The sequence below is a fragment of the Lathyrus oleraceus genome, chromosome 5, assembly GCF_024323335.1.
Source record: "Lathyrus oleraceus cultivar Zhongwan6 chromosome 5, CAAS_Psat_ZW6_1.0, whole genome shotgun sequence".
NCBI lineage: Eukaryota > Viridiplantae > Streptophyta > Magnoliopsida > Fabales > Fabaceae > Lathyrus > Lathyrus oleraceus.
In genome coordinates, this window is record NC_066583.1 from 224,192,364 (window position 1) to 224,215,387 (window position 23,024).

The 23,024-nt window shown below is 33.1% G+C and overlaps 1 protein-coding gene across 25 annotated transcripts in view; it reads left to right on the plus strand.

Moving 5' to 3' along the window:
• Positions 1 to 582: 582 nt before the first annotated feature.
• Positions 583 to 23,024, plus strand: part of LOC127083144 (aspartate--tRNA ligase, chloroplastic/mitochondrial) — a 28,454-nt gene continuing 6,012 nt past the window's right edge. For 2 of the 25 annotated variants that reach the window (XR_007788320.1, XR_007788319.1), the window contains exons 1-16: positions 583 to 1,101; positions 1,301 to 1,444; positions 3,215 to 3,324; positions 8,171 to 8,282; positions 8,396 to 8,467; positions 9,109 to 9,200; positions 9,376 to 9,496; positions 9,939 to 10,061; positions 10,280 to 10,475; positions 10,568 to 10,755; positions 10,852 to 10,923; positions 11,072 to 11,170; positions 11,275 to 11,355; positions 11,746 to 11,803; positions 16,134 to 16,299; positions 16,801 to 16,912. Coding sequence is in view for 10 of the 25 variants with exons in the window: in XM_051023392.1 (XP_050879349.1) it covers positions 736 to 1,101; positions 1,301 to 1,444; positions 3,215 to 3,324; positions 8,171 to 8,282; positions 8,396 to 8,467; positions 9,109 to 9,200; positions 9,376 to 9,496; positions 9,939 to 10,061; positions 10,280 to 10,475; positions 10,568 to 10,755; positions 10,852 to 10,923; positions 11,072 to 11,170; positions 11,275 to 11,355; positions 11,746 to 11,803; positions 16,134 to 16,237 (1,938 nt within the window). In the remaining 15 variants the exon portion in view is untranslated. Of the gene's footprint in view, positions 1,102 to 1,300; positions 1,445 to 3,214; positions 3,325 to 8,170; positions 8,283 to 8,395; positions 8,468 to 9,108; positions 9,201 to 9,375; positions 9,497 to 9,938; positions 10,062 to 10,279; positions 10,476 to 10,567; positions 10,756 to 10,851; positions 10,924 to 11,071; positions 11,171 to 11,274; positions 11,356 to 11,745; positions 11,804 to 15,843; positions 16,046 to 16,133; positions 16,913 to 17,020; positions 17,068 to 17,736; positions 17,829 to 18,003; positions 18,023 to 23,024 lie in introns of those variants that run through there. The other 23 variants (XR_007788327.1, XR_007788326.1, XM_051023385.1 and 20 more) reach the window with 20 other exon arrangements.

Sequence of the window (23,024 nt, forward strand, 5' to 3'; positions counted from 1 at the left end):
AATTGATTATAATATATGACATTTTTTTTTGCAGTTTTTATGAGATAGACATGTTTGTTTGTCATTCCTACTAAGACAAATCATATTCAAAATAATTAATGAAGTAAGGGGGTGGAAATAAATATTTAGGAAAAATGAAAATATTGGTATCAATTTAGATTTTTTTATATTTTTTATTTTAAGGATCATTGTACTATAACTCATGTTAAATAATTTATAAAATAAAAAGTTTGTGTTGAAAAAAAAGTAATAAAATCGTTATATATATATATATATATATATATAACTCTCAATTTATGCTTTTAAGAGATACTCCCTCGATCAGAAAAATAAAATAAAATTTTAGTCACTATTATAAACAAAATTATTATTTTCAACGCCTCCGGTATACAGTATAATTTGGCCAATTTGTTTTTAATTATTTTCTTTTATCTGAAGTTGTGTAGATATAGATATTATAATCCTCAATCGAAGAAAAAAAACTGGATTTTAAAGCTAAACCGCGTGATATCTGGTTTTTAACAAAAACCGGATTTAAACCAGTTCAGAAGTTGAGTTTTTATTTTTAAAAATGGTTTAGGATTAAGCATCACTCTACTCATCCGTTATCTCCTCCCAATCACCGTCGCGTTGTGTTCTCATCTTCTCAATGTCTTCTCTTCAATTCTTCTAATTTCTGAATTCTCCTTTTTTCAATCTCTTTCCTTTACATCAAGCTTCAATCTTTCACTCAACATGTCTCTATTCCTAAAAGCAATGCCATTGATGGTTCTTCGACCTAGACCATCCTTTTTCTTTCATTCTAGGGTTTCCACTACAATTCCAACGTTAGTTTCAACTACCAGAACCGTTTCTTCTCTTTCAGCTTCGATTCAACCACTTCCTTCTGCCTCTGAAACACTCACTTCCAATGCTAAACCACCACCACCGCTTTTACCCTTCAATGAATCGCTTCAATGGGTTACAAGGACTCATTTTTGTGGCGAATTGTCTTTGAATGATGTTGGTAAAAAGGTTCAGCTTTGTGGTTGGGTTGCACTTCATAGAGTCCACGGTGGACTCACTTTTCTTAATCTTAGAGACCATACCGGGATTGTTCAGGTACTCCCATTGCTGCTTATATGCTATTGTGTCTTACCCGTGTTAGTTCAAAACCGACACTAACACTTGTAATTACTTTCAGTTTACTCACTTTTTCAGATTATTGTTTGTTACATTAGATTCCATTTTATCATCCCGTGTTGACTACTTTTGTTTATAATTCAACATGGTGTATATTCTAATTAAGCTTGAAATTCAGGTTACAACACTTCCGGATGATTTTCCACTTGCACATTCTGTTATCAATGATCTCAGATTGGAGTATGTCGTTTCCATTGAAGGTGTCGTCAGGTCACGTCCGAATGAATCAATCAACAAGAAGATGAAAACAGGCTTCATCGAGGTATATGTTTCATTAATGAGAAGAAAGTGTAGGAGCATGATAATGCTTGTAGATTAACATTTAGATTCATTGTTCATAGTTTGAATATATCAATAGTGGCCTTCGAATATCTTGATTCAACTTCCAAATAAGTAATGTTTAATAAGAAGCACTAAGATATGCACAGCCAAGTTGGGAGCATATCATATTTCATTACACGTACATCTTCATATTCATGGACATGGTAGCTACCTAAACACTAAAGTAGTCCTTAATGCAGAGATTTGAAATATTGGGCTGAACATCAAAATCATGAGCAAAAAGGAGGATTAAGCTATTCATTTTAGTTACGATGCTTATGTCGTATTAGAGTGGGTTCCATATATATGGCTTGTATTTGCCTAATTATATGAACTGTTTCCGAACCATTTTTAACTAAATAAATTAAATTAAAATAGAAAATTTACTGATATACATTTTATTTTTCTCAAAATAATGATATGGACCAATAAAGGTGAATGAGACATGCCATTTGTGACATTAGAAATGAAAATATGTGGTTGCCAACAGTTGCATTGCCTATATCAATAGATTAAGCTGATAAACTTGTGTGACTATCTTTTATATGATCTGACTGTTGAGTTGTTGTACTTGTTGTACCATGCTTGTGCTTTCTTTTGTTAAAGTGATCCATCAAATAATTCTCTTATAGATGGGAAATTAAGGGTTGGTTGCAATATAGATTATAGTATGTAACTAACTCAATAGTAAGTTTTGATCATTCTTTTTATGTAAAAAATCTGGACTACAATCAAACACACTTTCAAAGCTCTTCAAAAAGAAAAAATCAACAATGTACAACTCTGAGTATGAGCAAAGATGGACTAAGTATGTTTGCTTACTATATCTATTAATAAACATGATAAGTAATCTGAAAAAATATTACTTGAAGCAGAATCTCACTTTTGCAACTGATATAAACCTCAATATCAATTAGTCAGCATGTATTATCATGCTGTTGTGTTAAATGTATCATAAACTATGGTTCCATACTCTATTGACATCTGTGTCAGATTTCCAAAGAGAAAAGGTAAATCATATTTTTTATGTCGCACAAAAATTTACGTAGAAAAGGTTTAGGATAGAGTCCAACTTTAAATTGAGGGTGTGTTAGTGTTGTCAAATATCGGCCATGGCGGTGGCGTTTTTTTTTTGGACAAATGCTGGGTCAATTTGTGAAGGATGGCGGCACCATTATGCTTTATGGTGGTTATGGCATATTTTGGCTTTCCGCCATGGATAACACTGGGGTGTGTGAATTAGTATAACAAATCATTGAAGTAGGAATCTGCCTTGTACACATGCCAATAGATGGAAACAAAGGAAATCACATAGCTTCTCTATACATATGATGTGGCAAGGAAAATGCACCTTTATATAGTAAAAAAGCAAAGAGAAAGCGTGTCATTGGTAATGATGTATCTAAGAGCGTATGGATGAGATATATATATATTTTTAAAATTATTGTTTTATTATCCATTGATGTTTTGACGGGAAAACTTGACTAGAGACATTATAAGATTATAATTTAGTATGATTTATTTGCTATTAGATTCGCCTCATTTTGGTTGTCTGATCCCCACCACAACAACAACTAAGCCTTATCCCACTAAGTGGAGTCGGCTACATGGATCAACTTTCATCATAATGATTTTTGTAGTTTGAAGTGTTAAGTTTATTTACTGTTTTCTTCGTGTCTATCAAAATTTCATATTCATCCTTGTGTTGCAGGTTGCTGCAAATGAGGTTCACGTGTTGAATTCTGTGAATTCAAAGTTACCATTCTTAGTTACTACATCAGATGATGCAAAAGATTCTCTTAAAGAGGAAATCCGTTTGAGGTAGTAGCCATCGATAGTTGCATGGTACTTGTAATCGCTTATATCTATATATATGTTTTATATTGGTCAGTTTCTCACGGAGGTCATAATCTCATTGTATTTAGATTTTTCCTAATAATGCTGTTGTCTGTGTTTATTTGTTATGAAGTTATTTATTTAGTAAATGTCATTTCAGACTTATCTTCAATTTTGATGGAAAAGAGAGAATTTTGTATGTGGGCTATCATGATTTTTCATAATATGATAGGCCACTGGTTTTGGGCCTAAGGCCAATAACCAAGCTGAATAGAAGAGTTAGGAAAAGAGATGCTGATGTGGCAGTTTATTAGGATGTGCAAGGATTTATAAGAAGGAGGTGAGAGTGAGAGGCTCATTCAGAAAAGTTGTTAGCATTCAGTTAGGAGAAAGTATTCTTTGGTTAGGATGTTGCTCACAATAGTAAGTGAGTTTTGCTTCATTTTCATACTCAATACAAACAGATTTTTCATTATGAATTCACGGGTTCCATGCATGGTCCGACCTGCCGGATTATTGAAAGGAGCTAGTGAAGATCCGGAGATGTTGCGACAATGATCAAACGATTGAATGTGCGGCTTACAAATGTGGAGGATTCTTGGCATCAAACTATGGAGGAATGCCGTCAAATCATAATAACAGAGTTCACAAAAATGTTAGATGGACCTTCTTTGGAAGGTGGTCATTCATCGTCATACGCTGACAATTTGATTTTCTAATCCAAGTTGACAATGAAGAAGAAGTAGATCCAGAGGGAAACAATTTTAACACTCAAACTCTCGGAACAGGTATCGTGAGAAAAGAAGTAATTCCGTTCCACACATGCGGCGCATTAATGACATCGGAAAAGACATAGGTTGCGAGCCAAATGCAACAGATGAGAGCAGAAGTATTGGTGGTGAACCCGACGAAGCTGGATGAAGGGATTAAACCAGTCACGTTGGAGAGGGAAATTGCGTGTAGATCATATAATTTGCTACCTCCATGTGAGCCGCCAGACTTCATCCAACCTGTGATGACTCCTAGTGAGCCAGAATTGCCCGTCACCGGTCTACCTGCTGCGGCGTCCATTAACTAGAACCAAATATCTTTCACAGGGATTTAGGGACGATAATGAATGAGTCACCATTGGACTTCATGTTCAAAGATCGAACTATGCTATATACAATCGAAAGAACCAACCACAACCATGGTTGTCGGGATCTCGCTCTAACTCCTGAAATCTTACGATCTTGCGCTCCGGCATTTGACTACCGATTTAAGTGTCACAAAGATCTTGTATTTGGCTAGAGCGTTGAACTCTTAGAGAAAGATCTTAAATTGTGAGATCTTGCGGCGATCCATTTTTTGTTTTGACATGCTTCACACATGTTTTGACCAAACCATTAAACAATTGGGTTTGACCCATAAATTAATCAGGTAATTAAGCCTAATGGATGTGCACATATATTTTAGGATTTTGGGATTGACAATGTTTCAAATGAACTGTTAAGAATTGCAAAATAAGGATTGCGAAAGTTGCGCGACAAATAAAAGTCATTGAAACTCTGAGAATTTTGTATCGATTAATCAAACAATGAATAAATTTCTAACCTTCATCTATCCTTTATATATATTCAAATCATCCTTCTATTCTTCTCATCTTTTTTATTCCTGCACTGCAATACTCTTCCTTCCTTAATCATGGTTCTCAAAATCGGGATCTCGATAAAGATCGTTAGGGTATAGAAAAAGCGTGAATCGTAGGATCGTAACACAGATCGTAAGATCCCAACAAATAGACAAATATATAGAAATAACTAGGAAAAATAACCTTAACAAAAAATTCTCATTAACTTAATCATCAATAGGAAATACTCGATCCAAAAAAACATAATTTCCTCGGACATAATATTCTCAATGGCAACTAAAACATAATTGTAAGGAAGGAAGAGTATTGCAGTCCAGGAATAGAAAAAATGAAAAGAATAGAAGGATGATTTGAATATATATAAAGGATAGATGAATGTTATAAATTTATTCATTGTTTGATTAATCAATATAAAATTCTCAGAGTTACAATGACTTTTGTTTGTCGTGCAACTTTCAAAATCCTTATTTTGCAATTCTTAACCGCTCATTTGAAACATTGCCAGTCCCAAAACCCTAAAATATATGTGCACACCCATTAGGCTTAATTACCCCATTAAGTTATGGGTCAAATCCAATAGTTTAATGGTTGGGTCAAAACATGTGTGAAGCAGGTCAACAAAAAATGGATCGTTGGGATTGCAAGATCTCACAATTTAAGATCTTTCTCTAAGAGTTCAACGCTCTAGCCAAATACAAGATCTTTGTGACACTTAAATCGGTAGTCAAATGCCGGAGCGCAAGATCATAAAATTTCAGGAGTTAGAGCGAGATCCCGACAACCATGCTTACAATTATGTTTTAGTTGCCATTGAGAATATTATGTCCGAGGAAATTATGTTTTTTTTTGGATCGAGTATTTGCTATTGATGATTAAGTTAATGAGAATTTTTTGTTAAGGTTATTTTTCCTAGTTATTTCTATATATTTGTCTATTTGTTGGGATCTTACGATCCGTGTTACGTTTCACGCTTTTTCTATACCCTAACGATCTTTACCGAGATCCCGATTTTGACAACCATGACCACAACTATTGAGAGCTATGAAGCAAGGACACCCCGAACACGACTCCGATACTGACACGGCAACACCGTTAATAATTTGAAAAAATGAATAAATTAAACGTAATCACAAGTGTTGGTGCAGGTGTCCGACACGAACACAGACACACCTTTTTCAGAGGGGTCGGTGCTACATAGATTGAGAGCCATTTTGGGCGTCTATTGGACACCATGCGACCTTCGTCGAAACCACGGGACGTCGGTCGACCTGTGACTGTATTATCACGGCGAGCCCTTTTGCCACCCATGCGGTTCGCAACCCACATCCTTCAGAGCAAGAACCACCGAACACCAGGTTGCAGGCAGAGGCTTATACCCGACCAACCTTCTTGCAGCAGGGGACAACTCCATCTCTGATGAGCCATCTTTTTTTGCATGCCAATCTGGTATGTTTTGATGCTGTTGCATTTGGGAAGTTTCCAAAGAAAATAGGGGCGGATTGGTACTCTTCTACCTCACAGGTCTGACATTAGATATAATGGACTGGGTGCAAGTTATTCTAATTTGTTGAGGAAAAAAATTAAGACTTGGAACAGAGCAGAGCCGCTGAAGCTTTCCCAAGTTGAGATTAACATTTGGGTCCAAGACCAAACAGAGTGGGGTTTGCAAAGGTGCCAGCTAAAGCTAATTCAGGAATTAATGAGTTGGGCCCGCATTAAAGCTGAGGAAATAGATGAGAAAATATGCGAAGCTATGGTTACAAGTTTTAGAGGCAAAAAGTTGGCTTCAGTTATGATGATGCTCATAAAAGTTCATGTTGCAATGGAAGAAAGGTTTGTTTTTATTTTCCTTCCTAATCATTCTGTTGACACATTCAAGGATATCCATGCTACCAAGGAGCTAAGATTGATTGCTGGCTCAAACAACACAATAATAAAGTCATGATAACTGCTTGTGATGCAGTTCAATCAGGGGCCATTAAACAATAATGGAAACATGCAAATAGATTTCAAAGATCTATATTAAAGAAAGGTTATGCCAAAGATCCTACTGTTGTGGCAAAGGAAGCATTTCTAAAGGCCTCTTATAAGAGTTTAGATGTGATTCTAGTTAATAAAGCAGGATGTAGACATGAGTATGAACCTTTGACGGATGCTTTGTCAAGGTATGAATATTTTCTTTGATAACATACTTGAGCTCATCCAACATCTTGAAGACACAGGTACAATTGAGTATAAACCAATCTGTTTGAAAAAGCTCATAACTCTTACTACAGCAAGAACAGAGGGAAATAAATAGCACCAGCACTATCTGTTATTCATATAAATTTTTTCCCAACAAAGGATGCAGTTCATGATTTATCATGCTTCTTGATATCATAGAAGAGATGCCCATGGATATATTGAATGCGTCAAATGCACTTGCATTTCTCTATGCTCAAGCTGTGGTTGCTGAAGTAGTGGCCTCTCTAAACATAGAAGAAATTCACTGCATGCTTCTTTCTTCCCAATTGCAATGGGAGTAAAACCATGTGGATGAGCTGATCGTTTGAAGTTGCCTCGTCTAGCTTCTAATCGTGGGATCCTGGTCCTGGGGCATGGACATGATTTGCAACTGTTACAACACATGAGGGGGTTCTTCAACAGTTAAATACTTCGGTTGTTTGCCGGCCACTACTTGCCTAATTTGATTTGATCTCTTGCAAGTTGTTCATGCTATGGTCATGCCACCAACTGTAAGTGACAAGAAGTATTCAACACATGAGTGTCCTTATCTTAGCCTTGGGGACAAGGCTATTTTTCTAGCGGACAGTAGTGATAGGACACTGGCATTGGGCCTAAGCCCAATAACCAAGCTGAATGGAAGAGTTAGGAAAAGAGCTACTGATGTGGCGTGGCAGTTGGTTAGGACGTGCAAGGGTTTATAGGGTTAAAGTGGTGAGAGTGGGAGGCTCATTCAGAAAAGTTGTTAGTATTCAGGTTGGAGAAAGTATTCTCTGGTTAGGAGCCTAGATCTGTTTAGGAGTTCTTGAGCTCCAGTTTATCTTTTCTTTCATCACTGTAAGTGAGCTTTGCTCCATTTTCATTCTCGATACAAACAGATTTTCCATTATGAATTCACAGGTTCCATCATAATATATATTCATTTTTATGTTATGTAAGCATATGAGAGAAATATTGCTTACAATTACTAATTTGCAGGTATCGATGTCTTGATCTAAGAAGGCAGCAAATGAATTTTAACATATTGCTGCGGCATAAAGTGGTTAAACTCATACGAAGACATCTAGAAGACATACATGGTTTTGTGGAGGTACTGTCCATTAGGTTCATCCCTTCCCTTGAGTTACCGAGTCTCTTGCACACCGTACTTTGGTAGTTGGTGTCCTGTGTTGATCTTTACCTTTTTTTTTGTTCACAAGGTAGATTGAAACTCCAATACTGTCGAGATCCACACCAGAAGGTGCCCGAGATTATTTAGTTCCATCAAGAGTCCAGGTATTAAGATTTATTCACCTATTGCATGAGATTCTAATTTTATTATATTTCTCTAATATATTTTGTTAGTCTTTCTTTCTCTTTGTTTAGTATGGCTTTTACTTACAATAAAGTAAATAAGTCAATACAACAGACTTGGAAAATATTGGTCTCGTCAATTGTTCAGTCAAGCAATTTAAATTTATCTTTTGCATAATCAGATCAATTAATTGTTCTTTCACCGTTCAATTAGATATTGCAATTTTGAAATTTGGACTTGATAGGATTTATGATCCCAACTTCCAAAGCTATTACCTATACCTCAATGGCATTAATGTAAAGCTTATGCAGGTTTCCATTGTGCATGCACGTCAGTAGACACATCATTGACCCTTTTCCTTATACTTAAGCGCAGAAAGCATCGTCCTTTGATATTTATGTGTTATGTTTTGACTGTAAAAATGACTGAAAAAACTAGTAATTTCCCATAAGTGAGTTATCTGTGTTATGCCACTGAATAGATTTATTTTATCGGGATAGCATCTTTGATGACTGGAGCATTGCTAAGATATAAAGCAATGTGATATTTTTTTCTATTTTTTTTTGCGAGATATGTAATTTATGTCATGTTTTGTTGATTCATTATCTCATAAATTATGAAGCCAGGAACATTCTACGCATTGCCTCAAAGCCCTCAGCTATTCAAACAAATGCTAATGGTTGCTGGTTTTGATAAATATTATCAAGTAGCAAGGTATGATATTCTTTTTATTGTCTAATGGTATCTTGGCTTATGTTATGGAGGATTTGTAAAATGCTTCCCCTTTTTCTGGAAAATGTGCATTTGCTTTGTGTGATTTACAATTAAAAATATTTGATGCAAGTTACCATGTTTGTTTTTGGATAAAATGCAATTTACTTTTTGCCAGATGTTTTCGAGATGAAGATTTAAGAGCTGATAGACAACCGGAGTTCACACAACTAGATATGGAAATGGCTTTTACTCCTTTAGAGGATATGTTGACTCTTAATGAAGAGTTGATCAGAAAGGTTAGTTTATATCATCTATAATCACACTTCTTTAACAGGTTAACTAAATTACTAAATTCATGTTATCAATAAATTAATTTTTTCGAAGTAATAATGAAGACATATATTAGATGATTTTTTTGGAATGGAAGAATAAGGTGTTAAAGCAGGTATTGATATTGGTTGAGAAATTATAAAGGATAACTAAAGAAACACGGATTTTTGTAATCTCGCTTATTTCAAGAAAAGACAAATGTTGAAATGGGAAACTGTTAATGTTGGTAAATCTGTTTAATAAAGATATTTTGTGGATGTGTTTGTTTTTATATAAAGAGAATTAAAAAAATTAAATAATGTATGTTAAAGCTATTTTGTAGGAGGGGAACAAATATTGTATGATTATTATGAATTTGTTTATCTCAGACTCGTTGCTTGGTGTAAAAATAGGAATTGTTTATTGCAGGTTTTTCTTGAAATTAAGGGTGTGGAATTACCAAATCCTTTCCCTAGGCTTACTTATGCTGAAGCAATGAATAGATATGGTTCGGACCGGCCAGATACCAGATTTGATCTCGAATTAAAAGATGTAATGCTCTTTATTTCACCTCCTCTTGGCACTTTTATTGTTTCTAGCATATGGTAGTTGCTTTGGTCATCTATTATGTGCTCACATTTTTTCATAACATAAAGCTTGCTGCAGTCCTGTGTTGGACATCACTGTTACTTTGTGTTTTAGTTTCGTATTGCAGTAACTTACCTATACTTGCTTCATCTTGCTGAGGTATAACTTCTCATTGTCTGCAGGTATCTGACATTTTCTCCGGGTCTTCCTTCAAGGTTTTCTCTGATTCCTTGGAGAGTGGAGGAATTATAAAAGTGTTGTGTGTACCTAATGGTGCAAAAAAGTATTCAAACTCAACTCTTAAGAAAGGTGATATTTACAATGAAGCATTCAAATCTGGTGCAAAGGGTTTACCTTTTCTCAAGATCACGGAGAATGGTAAATAGGGAATTCACTATCAATACTTAAGTGTATGATATTTTGAGACATGTTTGTATTCCATTGTTTATTGTGCAAACCTTTGGTTTTAGGGGATATTGAGGGAATTTCTGCTTTAGTATCAAGTATGGATCCTGCAACTAAAGATGATTTATTAAGGCGATGCTCTGCTGGACCGAATGATCTGATTTTATTTGCAGTTGGTCATCATGCATTTGTAAATAAAACTCTAGATCGTCTTAGAGTTTATGTGGCACATGAATTAGGTTTAATCGAACATGTAAGTTGGTATTTGCTTTTTAAAGGAAAATAAATGCTATGTATCTTGATTATTCATTTCACTTACACTATCTGGTTATTTTTGTTTGAATTTTAGGACAGACATTCAATTTTGTGGATTACCGACTTTCCAATGTTTGAGTGGAATGATTCAGAGCAGAGGCTTGAGGTCTGTTTTTTCTTTTAATATCTCATCTAACAATGTATTTCTCAATATATAATATGTCTGGGTTGAAAATTTTATGATTGTCATTACAGTTAATCTTGTTATATTTGTTATTATTCTTTTAATTATTCTTAATTACGGGCTAGTGCAGGCTCTTCATCATCCTTTCACCGCACCAAATCCTGAAGACATGAACGACCTTGCTACTGCTCGTGCGTTGGCATATGACATGGTTTACAATGGAGTGGAGGTAGTTGAGATTTAGTTTGGATTACTTTCCTCTCTTTAAGCTCTGAGATTGACAATTTTACGACTGATGTCTGCATAAATAACTAAAATATTATATTCTGTCAGATTGGTGGGGGAAGTTTGAGAATTTATAAACGCGACATACAACAAAAGGTTTTGGAGATTGTAGGCATCTCTATGGAGCAGGCTAGTAATTGCGATTCCATTCCTAGCCTTATTTATCTTTTTCATTTAGTTTCTCTCTTTTCATATTTAATAAACCAGCCGATGTTGGCTGTAAAAATTCCGACTAGAATCATGTTTTGTTTATTGGCTTATTGTGCTCCATTTGGTTTTCTGGCATTGCAGTGTTTCACGAGTTTAATTGTATATATATATATATATATATATATATATATATATATATATATATATATATATATATATATATATATATATTCATACATTTCATTTTGTGACAACTATGCTAATGTAAAACACAGTTTTGGCTTGTTTTTTCTTATAAAATCTGTTATACTCCCATTCTGGAAATAGGGCTCTGACTGATCTGAATCATGCATTATAACTTACTTTCAGGCTGAAGCAAAGTTTGGCTATCTTCTTGAAGCACTTGACATGGGGGCTCCGCCACATGGTATGTATATTTGTAAATCTTCTAAAATGTTTTATAGCAACAAGTATGTTTATGAATAAGACATCAATGACAAGTGCAAAAACTTAGCTTACCTAAGGACAAGGACAAATTATGTTTTTCTAAAAATAAAATCAATGACAATTATTTTATTTGATGGGTGCATTAATTAATTGAAATAATGTGACATCAAAGATTGAATGGTTGAGAATGCATATTAACAAAATTGTTTTGTTTTCCATTTAATGAAAAGTGCAAACTTACCATGTTGATTGGAAGATTTCATGTAAAGAGTACTTTTTATGTATGTTCAAGGTTTGTTGCAACTCTATGAGTTGTTTTATTGTGAGGTTATTGTTAACCTAAGTTCAGCACAACAATTTATACGAAAAAAAGAAAGATTAAAAAACTTGCGTTATGTAGAAGAACATTATCACACTATTCTAATAAATAGGTGTAATATGCAGTTTCCAATCATGTAGTTTATGGAAAATGCTAGTAATGCTTATTGGGTCTGAAATTTGATAGGTTATTAATATTTTTTTTCTTCATTATGTTGTATTAAATACCAAATTTTGATTAATTAGAGTCCTGTTACGAGAACACGAGGGTGTTTATTGATGGGGAGTTTGAGAGCGTCGAAAATGTCAATAGACTAAAAATTCATGATATAATATCCACCAAAGATCTTAATTATTGAGAATATGAATTACCTCTCTTATATACCTAATATTATCTCCACTTCTAATCAATGTGAGACTTAATCACTTACACTTGAATTTCAACAATCTCTCCCACAATTGTGAGTCACTTACATCACTAACCTTAATCCATACTAAGCCTAACCATGACTCTGATGTCACTTGTTGGATAGGGTGATAAAACGGGTATGCCTTGTCGGACATACCCGTTTTACCACACTTTTTGCTGGGAGGACCAAAGTTTTATGTTTGTTCCCCGGAAGAATAGATAAGAGATAAACAATAGTAACCCATATCAAGTCATGAAAGAACAAATGAAAGATAAACCAGGTAATCCATATCAAGTCATGGAACAAAGAGATAGAAAATGAACAAAGTAATCCATATCAAGTCATGGAAGGATAAATGAAGCAATAACAATCCATATCAAGTCATGGAAGAAAAGAAAAACAATAGCAATTCCATATCAAGTCATGGAAGAGAAATAAAGCAATAAAAATCCATATCAAGTCATTGAAGAGAAGATTAGAATACCTCACACAAACAAGAGATATAGGTGAATTATTAAGTCTAAACATGCTTTAGGACATCACAAATTATGACCAAATGGTCACAGATTAACAAATAGCAACAATCTCATTCGAACTAGTCATGAAAGAGGGAGCCAATGCTCAAACAAGTTGAGAAAACAAATTAAGCAAGCAACAAGTTTCCGAACCAAAATGAGTAGCAACATCACATCAAAATGAAAATAAAGACATGTGATTCAAATAAATAAAGTCTCCAGATCAAGAAGAAACTCAAACAAGCATTGAGCCCATGATACAAGCACCAAAATACACAATCATCATTGAGAGTTGTAAAGGGAAGTGACCACAAATGTGAGCAATTGATCATATAAAAATGAATGAGATCAAAAGCATATACATGATGTCAATATTCATAAATAAACCCAAGACATCACAAAGGAATCACATCAAAGCATACTCAAAGGTTGAGGCAAGTAATGATCAAAATCAAACCCTAGGCATGCTCCTAAAGGAAAATGCATTTCAAGCAAGCATAGATGAAGTATAATCATAGAAAAAATGGTATTAAGCCTCGTAAGTCAGAAATATATAACATATTAAACTCCACATACAAGTCACTCAAGCATCATGGATGAATCACACAAGCTATGCTCAGAGATAAGCCAAAAGATAGGCAAACAATCACACAAGTTCAAAGAAGCTTAAAAAAGAAGTAATCAAACAATGAAGGCTCACAAATGACATCAAGGGATGTGTAACTTGTGCAATAAATTCACTCAAGATGAGATTCAAGAGGAACAAGGGAAGTCATCCAAACTTCAAACACACATCAAACCCAAGTAACTTGATAAACAAGTAAAGATATCATCCTAGAAAAGGAATCCTTTATAAAAATTTAACAAGATAAACCAAGATTAAAAAAAGGGATGCTTATAGGTCATGGGACAATAAAAAAATCATTTTCAAAGCATCAAATACAACCTCAAAACCTCAAGTGGTATCAATAAGCAAGTAAACTCAAAGTTCAAGCATAACTAACAAATCCAAAAGTGGACATCATCAAAGTAAGAAATCATTTGCCCAATCAAATAAAATGACAAATTTAAATGAAGTTGAGACATGAATAATGAAAGTAGAACAACATAAAACCATACAAAAATGGATCCCAAGCTCCTAAGATCTTCACCATCTACTAAAACTCAAAACTAGGTTAAGAAAAGAAAAATATAGCTCTTAATGTGTCATCATGATGAATGGCAATGAAATACCATTCAAAGAATCATAAGAGTAAGGTATAAGGTTACCAAGACCAAGGAAATCATAAGTGCAGGCAAGAGGAAATAAAATCCATTGGACTCATAGTATTCAAATTGGAATGCACAAGACAAAATCCAACTATGGTCTCAAAAGCAAGCAATAAGTACTCAAGACAAGCAAGCAAAGAAACATCAAATGGAGATGCCCAAAATGGTTCTCATGGGTGAATATAGGACTCCTAAATGATGATGATGAGGTCAAGAGAGAATTGGAAAGAGAACCCTAATGGTTGCACAAGTGCATTCAAAATAATCTATTAAATGTAAAAGGCATCTCAAAGAAACAAGTATGCCTTGAATAACTCAAGAAAAATAGTTAGGAGCATACGAAAATTATGAAAAATTAGGCATAGAAAGATGAAATCAGAAGCTCAAAGTCTCCCAAAGATATACTCACAATAATGTGTAAAAGATGCCCAAACAAATCCATCATTCAAACAATGCACCACTAATTGATCACACTAAACAACTTTCAAGAATAGGTTAAAAAACAATCCAAAATTAATTATCCAAGCATCAAATGAAACCCAAATGACCTAAACATAAATGTCTACAAGTTTACAAAATATTGGATCAAAACTCAAATGGGAAAATTAAGTATCAAACTCTAACAAGTAAAACTAGTTTAATTAGACACATATAATTAAAAAAAAAATTTCAAAAATGAAATTAAAAAATATGGAAATTACATAACATTCAAAATATTAATCATGAATTAATTGAGAATTTTTGGCCAATGAAAAGTATTTTAAATAAAATAAAATAAAATAAAATAATATAAATAAGTAAAAATGGAAAGGGGACGCATTAGCAAAGTGGAAATGAACTAGGAAGGAGTTAATACGCAAATGGGCCCCCAAAAGTTGGGGGTGGAAAGAGTAAACGCACCAGGCCCACGATCCAAACCAATTAAAAATCAGATTTTTGAAGCGTGACAATGGAATAAATAAATAAAATGAACAAAAGTATGTGGAGAGGCTTCTCAGTAGCGGGTTTGTTTCCTCCATTGCAGCAAAGGTTGATGCTCTCAAACTATGACTATCTTTGGATTAACTTATTTGAACAGGATATATAAGTGCTTGTAAGATTATTTGAGAGAGTTATGTGGAGTAGCCAATAGTCATGTGGAGTAGATTACCTTAATTTTGCAATCCTTTGAATTAATTACCAACAATTTATAGTGGATTTCTTAGTTAAGTGGAATGTCCAGGATTTGAGTTCGTATGCGTATTTTATTTATGAATTTAATTTTATGTGTTATCAAAATGTAAAAAAAAATTATATAATCAAATTTTTTTAAAATTTATTTAACTATTGGTTTCACTCAAATAATACAATCAAAATTATACATAATTTATTTAACTATGCATTTGCTCAATAACTTTTTAGAGTTAGGATTTTGACAATAGTCTTATGGTCCTCACCACGTTTTCAATGGACAAAATTTCCGTGTTTAGTATGATGTTTGATGTGGTGTATATGATGTTGTCGTTCAGTTAAAATGGACGGTTGCATTGCATTGCCAGCCAAGCTAGAGGGGGTATCAAATGTTTCAATTTGCCTAAAAATTTACAACTAATCATCACTTCAAATATCTACAATAGCAACAAATAAAAAAGCATGATTATGGTCTTCACTCTACCACATAGTCTGGATTATTCTTCAAAATTACCATACCTTCAAGAATTGGTGATAGAGGTATATATCTGCATAAAAAGCAATTGTTAGTATTAGAAAGACAGACTTTTATAAAATTTCAAGGCATTGATGTATTACTTTTCTGTAGCTAGCTCTGCCATATCCCCGACAGCCAGGAGAACAGGGGTGGAATGGGTCCGAAAACCAGTGATTATCTTGGGACGACCAGCCTGTCCAACGCCAACTGCTTGACCAACTCGAACAGGCACCGTTAGAAGCTTCAAGTTGTTCATGCTATGGTCATGCCACCAACTGTAAGTGACAAGAAGTACTCAACACATGAGTGTCCTTATCTTAGCCTTGGGGACAAGGCTATTTTTCTAGCGGACAGTAGTGATAGGACAAGGCTATTTTTCTAGCGGACAGTAGTGATAGGACACTGGCATTGGGCCTAAGCCCAATAACCAAGCTGAATGGAAGAGTTAGGAAAAGAGCTACTGATGTGGCGTGGCAGTTGGTTAGGACGTGCAAGGGTTTATAGGGTTAAAGTGGTGAGACTGGGAGGCTCATTCAGAAAAGTTGTTAGTATTCAGGTTGGAGAAAGTATTCTCTGGTTAGGAGCCTAGATCTGTTTAGGAGTTCTTGAGCTCCAGTTTATCTTTTCTTTCATCACTGTAAGTGAGCTTTGCTCCATTTTCATTCTCGATACAAACAGATTTTCCATTATGAATTCACAGGTTCCATCATAATGTATATTCATTTTTATGTTATGTAAGCATATGAGAGAAATATTGCTTACAATTACTAATTTGCAGGTATTGATGTCTTGATCTAAGAAGGCAGCAAATGAATTTTAACATATTGCTGCGGCATAAAGTGGTTAAACTCATACGAAGACATCTAGAAGACATACATGGTTTTGTGGAGGTACTGTCCATTAGGTTCATCCCTTCCCTTGAGTTACCGAGTCTCTTGCACACCGTACTTTGGTAGTTGGTGTCCTGTGTTGATCTTTACCTTTTTTTTGTTCACAAGGTAGATTGAAACTCCAATACTGTCGAGATCTACACCAGAAGGTGCCCGAGATTATTTAGTTCCATCAAGAGTCCATGTATTAAGATTTATTCACCTATTGCATGAGATTCTAATTTTATTATATTTCTCTAATATATTTTGTTAGTCTTTCTTTCTCTTTGTTTAGTATGGCTTTTACTTACAATAAAGTAAATAAGTCAATACAACAGACTTGGAAAATATTGGTCTAGTCAATTGTTCAGTCAAGCAATTTAAATTTATCTTTTGCATAATCAGATCAATTAATTGTTCTTTTACCGTTCAATTAGATATTGCAATTTTGAAATTTGGACTTGATAGGATTTATGATCCCAACTTCCAAAGCTATTACCTATACCTCAATGGCATTAATGTAAAGCTTATGCAGGTTTCCATTGTGCATGCACGTCAGTAGACACATCATTGACCCTCTTCCTTATACTTAAGCGCAGAAAGCATCGTCCTTTGATATTTATGTGTTATGTTTTGACTGTAAAAATGACTGAAAAAACTAGTAATTTCCCATAAGTGAGTTATCTGTGTTATGCCACTGAATAAATTTATTTTATCGGGATAGCATCTTTGATGACTGGAGCATTGCTAAGATATAAAGCAATGTGATATTTTTTTCTATTTTTTTTGCGAGATATGTAATTTATGTCATGTTTTGTTGATTCGTTATCTCATAAATTATGAAGCCAGGAACATTCTACGCATTGCCTCAAAGCCCTCAGCTATTCAAACAAATGCTAATGGTTGCTGGTTTTGATAAATATTATCAAGTAGCAAGGTATGATATTCTTTTTATTGTCTAATGGTATCTTGACTTATGTTATGGAGGATTTGTAAAATGCTTCCCCTTTTTCTGGAAAATGTGCATTTGCTTTGTGTGATTTACAATTAAAAATATTTGATGCAAGTTACCATGTTTGTTTTTGGATAACATGCAATTTACTTTTTGCCAGATGTTTTCGAGATGAAGATTTAAGAGCTGATAGACAACCGGAGTTCACACAACTAGATATGAAAATGGCTTTTACTCCTTTAGAGGATATGTTGACTCTTAATGAAGAGTTGATCAGAAAGGTTAGTTTATATCATCTATAATCACACTTCTTTAACAGGTTAACTAAATTCATGTTATCAATAAATTAATTTTTTCGAAGTAATAATGAAGACATATATTAGATGATTTTTTTGGAATGGAAGAATAAGGTGTTAAAGCAGGTATTGATATTGGTTGAGAAATTATAAAGGATAACTAAAGAAACACAGATTTTTGTAATCTCGCTTATTTCAACAAAAGACAAATGTTGAAATGGGAAACTGTTAATGTTGGTAAATCTGTTTAATAAAGATCTTTTGTGGCTGTGTTTGTTTTTATATAAAGAGAATTAAAAAAATTAAATAATGTATGTTAAAGCTATTTTGTAGGAGGGAACAAATATTGTATGATTATTATGAATTTGTTTATCTCAGACTCGTTGCTTGGTGTAAAAATAGGAATTGTTTATTGCAGGTTTTTCTTGAAATTAAGGGTGTGGAATTACCAAATCCTTTCCCTAGGCTTACTTATGCTGAAGCAATGAATAGATATGGTTCGGACCGGCCAGATACCAGATTTGATCTCGAATTAAAAGATGTAATGCTCTTTATTTCACCTCCTCTTGGTACTTTTATGGTTTCTAGCATATGGTAGTTGCTTTGGTCATCTATTATGTGCTCACATTTTTTCATAACATAAAGCTTGCTGCAGTCCTGTGTTGGACATCACTGTTACTTTGTGTTTTAGTTTCGTATTGCAGTAACTTACCTATACTTGCTTCAACTTGCTGAGGTATAACTTCTCATTGTCTGCAGGTATCTGACATTTTCTCAGGGTCTTCCTTCAAGGTTTTCTCTGATTCCTTGGAGAGTGGAGGAATTATAAAAGTGTTGTGTGTACCTAATGGTGCAAAAAAGTATTCAAACTCAACTCTTAAGAAAGGTGATATTTACAATGAAGCATTCAAATCTGGTGCAAAGGGTTTACCTTTTCTCAAGATCACGGAGAATGGTAAATAGGCAATTCACTATCAATACTTAAGTGTATGATATTTTGAGACATGTTTGTATTCCATTGTTTATTGTGCAAACCTTTGGTTTTATCTGTATGATATAAATAAATTATATATATATATATATATATATATATATATATATATATATATATATATATATATATATATATATATATATATATATATATATATATATGTATATATGTATGTATGTATGTATGTATGTATGTATGTATGTATGTATATATATATATATATATATATATATATATATATATATATATATATATATATATATATATATATATATATATATATGTATGTATGTATGTATGTATGTGTGTATATGTATGTATGTATGTATATATGTATGTATGTATGTATGTATGTATATATGTATGTATGTATGTATGTATGTATATACATATGTATGTATGTATGTATGTATGTATATACATATGTATGTATGTATGTATGTATGTATGTATGTATGTATGTATGTATGTATGTATGTATGTACGTATGTATGTATGTATGTATGTACGTATGTACGTATGTATGTATGTACGTATGTACGTATGTATGTATGTACGTATGTATGTATGTATGTATGTACGTATGTACGTATGTACGTACGTATGTATGTATGTATGTACGTATGTACGTATGTATGTATGTATGTACGTATGTACGTATGTATGTATGTACGTATGTACGTATGTATGTATGTATGTATGTACGTATGTACGTATGTATGTATGTATGTATGTACGTACGTACGTACGTACGTATGTATGTATGTATGTATGTATGTATGTATGTATGTATGTATCTACGTATGTATGTATGTATGTATGTATGTATGTACGTACGTATGTACGTATGTACGTATGTACGTATGTACGTACGTATGTACGTACGTACGTATGTATGTATGTACGTACGTACGTACGTACGTACGTACGTACGTATGTACGTATGTACGTATGTACGTATGTACGTATGTATGTATGTATGTATGTATGTATGTAATGTATGTATTAATGTATGTATTAATGTATGTAATGTATGTATGTATGTATGTATGTATGTATGTAATGTATGTATGTATGTATGTATGTATGTATGTAATAGTTTTAATTTAATGATAAATAAAAATAGATTTGAATTTTAATGGTAACTCATTAAAATTCACGTTCCATTTATTCATTATTTATAAATAGTATTTATTTAGTAATTCACGTTTTTTTACTCAATAAAATTTATTTATAAGAGTAACATTTTTTTAAAAGCCCATAAGTTATAAAATAATTTTGGTTGATATAAGTAAGAATAATTTTGATTTTTTTTTAAATGATGAAAGTAAAAATAGAAATAGGTTTAAATTTTAATTCAATTATGTAACTAAAATTTAAATTAATTTTTATTTAAATTATTCATTATTTATAATAATATTTGTATTTAATAAATATTTAACAAGGTTAAATCCTAACTCTTCTCTCCTAAAGTATATGAAGGGATCCAAATATTTAGCAAGGTTAAATCCTAAAGTATAGGTAGGGATCCAAATATTTAGCAAGGTTAAACCCTAATCCATACCCTTATAAATACTTCATATGGCTCCAGCGAGAGGGGAAAAAAAAGGAGGCGAGATACAGCAGAAGAAGATACATAAGGCAAGGTAGAAGCAAGAAGATTCACGGGCAGGGAAAAGAGAAGCAACCATAAAACACTCATAGCCTAAATAAGAACAACACACATACAGTGAGCAAGCCAGAAGAATCAAATCTCCAGTAAGTGTTCATTAGGGAATTTGCATCCAGCATGATTACCTTGCAATACTCCTTAATTCATGCATGAATAATATTGATTTAATATATATATTGAGATGATGTATTCATGGTTTGGTGGAGGTTGATATTGCTTTATTCAAATATGCATCTGTTCTTGATATGTCATAGCATGTTGAAGAAATTTTGTTTGCATGATTAAAAAATTATATCTGCCATTTAATTATTATATGAGTGTTGTTTCTAGCATGATTATGTTTATTTTACATGCTGTTATTACATAATAATAATGATGATGATATAATGGTGATAATATAAATTCTTGGTTGTCTTTAACATGTATGTGTAAGGTTTATTTTATCATTATCACTTGCAGTAAAGAGAACTAATACATGAGTAAAATAATATAAGTTTCTTGATTTGTGCATGACTATTTTTATTATTGCATGATGATTACATATGATCTTATTTTATGTGTGTGATTTGATATAAGATGAAGTTACAGGTTTGTTGTATTCACATGAAAGAAACAACATGAGAAAAAAATAAAGTAACATGCCGTAAGAGAGAAAGCTGTAACATGCATGGTGGTGTTGTGTCAAAATGGAAAAATCTATGTAGAGTTAATATATATTTTAATGAAGGCGAATAAATAACGAATGAACCAACATGGCTCGTTGGTAGCTCCTCCCTCACTGCAACGTAGAGGTCATGGGTTTTCAGTGTTTTTACTATGTTTACTCCCTTTCCACTATAATTAATTCACCACTATTTTTCTATTATTAAAATAAAACCCATTAATTAATTTTCTAATTAATATATTATATTAGTTATTTAAACCAGGATATAATTTAATCTAGTTTATTAATTAAATTTTCATATATCACTTAATTAATTAAAATGGGCTATTTTGAATAATAAAAATCTAATTATATTTTTTTTTCTCTTTTCTTTTAAAATTTCTATCAATTTAGTCTAAGTTTTTCCATAAATTCATAAAAAAAAAGTTTCTATTATTATAGACTAAAAATATTCTTAATTCATTCTTAAAAAAAATTATTTCTTTCTTTTTAGTTTAATTATGTTTTATTATTTTGTATGCCCTTTTAATTTTGTACTCGTTAATTAAGATTTAGATATTTTATATCCCCTTTTAAATTATGTACCCCCATCCCGAAGCCATGTAATAGCGTAGTCTTATTTTTCGCACTTTAATTTTTTCGTACTGTGAATATAACTGTCTAGATGTATGCTAATAGGATTGCATGGAAAGATAAATAATCGAACTTAGATAAATTAATTCAAGATAATATATCCGAATCCAATCATTTCCACACTTGCATCTCTAGGGTAACCCTCTCTTTGTTGCCTTAAGATATTACGGTCATGTCCCGCGAATGTGGGGATACCCTTAGCAAATACCCTTTCGATTCAATCATCATCATCCCTAAACAGATAAGTCATAGTCCCTTCGATCAAAAGGTCAATGTCCCTACAAGATAAATCATAGTCCCTTGAACGTTGCCTTCGAATATATGACATTGTCCCTCGAACGTTGCCTTCGAATATATGACTTTGTCCCTTGATGACCCTTCGTTGTAGCCTACGATTAAATGATGATCGTCCCTTCGAGTGCTAAGGTATCCTTACAAATGTTGACTTCAATGACCAATCGACGACCCCACGATGTCCCTTTACATCCAAAGGATAAGACTACTTCTCAATAGTAAGGACAGTTTTACCCTCATAAGGATAGGAAATACCTATAAAGACCTTGGTTAGATATAACTCTTAAATGCTTGCTCACAGCTTAAAATACTTTTCACACCTCACATTTTTTAAAACATCTTTTAGAAAATCACCACTTGGTATACATTCGCACCAGAATCATCGCCGAGTTATATTTTTCTAAACATCTTTCAAAATCAAACGAGATAAACACTTTGTATACATTCATACAAGAATCATTACAAAGTTAAACTCTCCTTTCAAATTATTTTCTAAACACACCACATTTCTCAAACACTTTCTCAAACAAGGAAAACATAAGTGAGTTAAGCAATTAAGAGCCCATGGATAACCATGGATACAAAGGGTGCTAACACCTTCCCTTTGTATAATGTACCTCCCGAACTC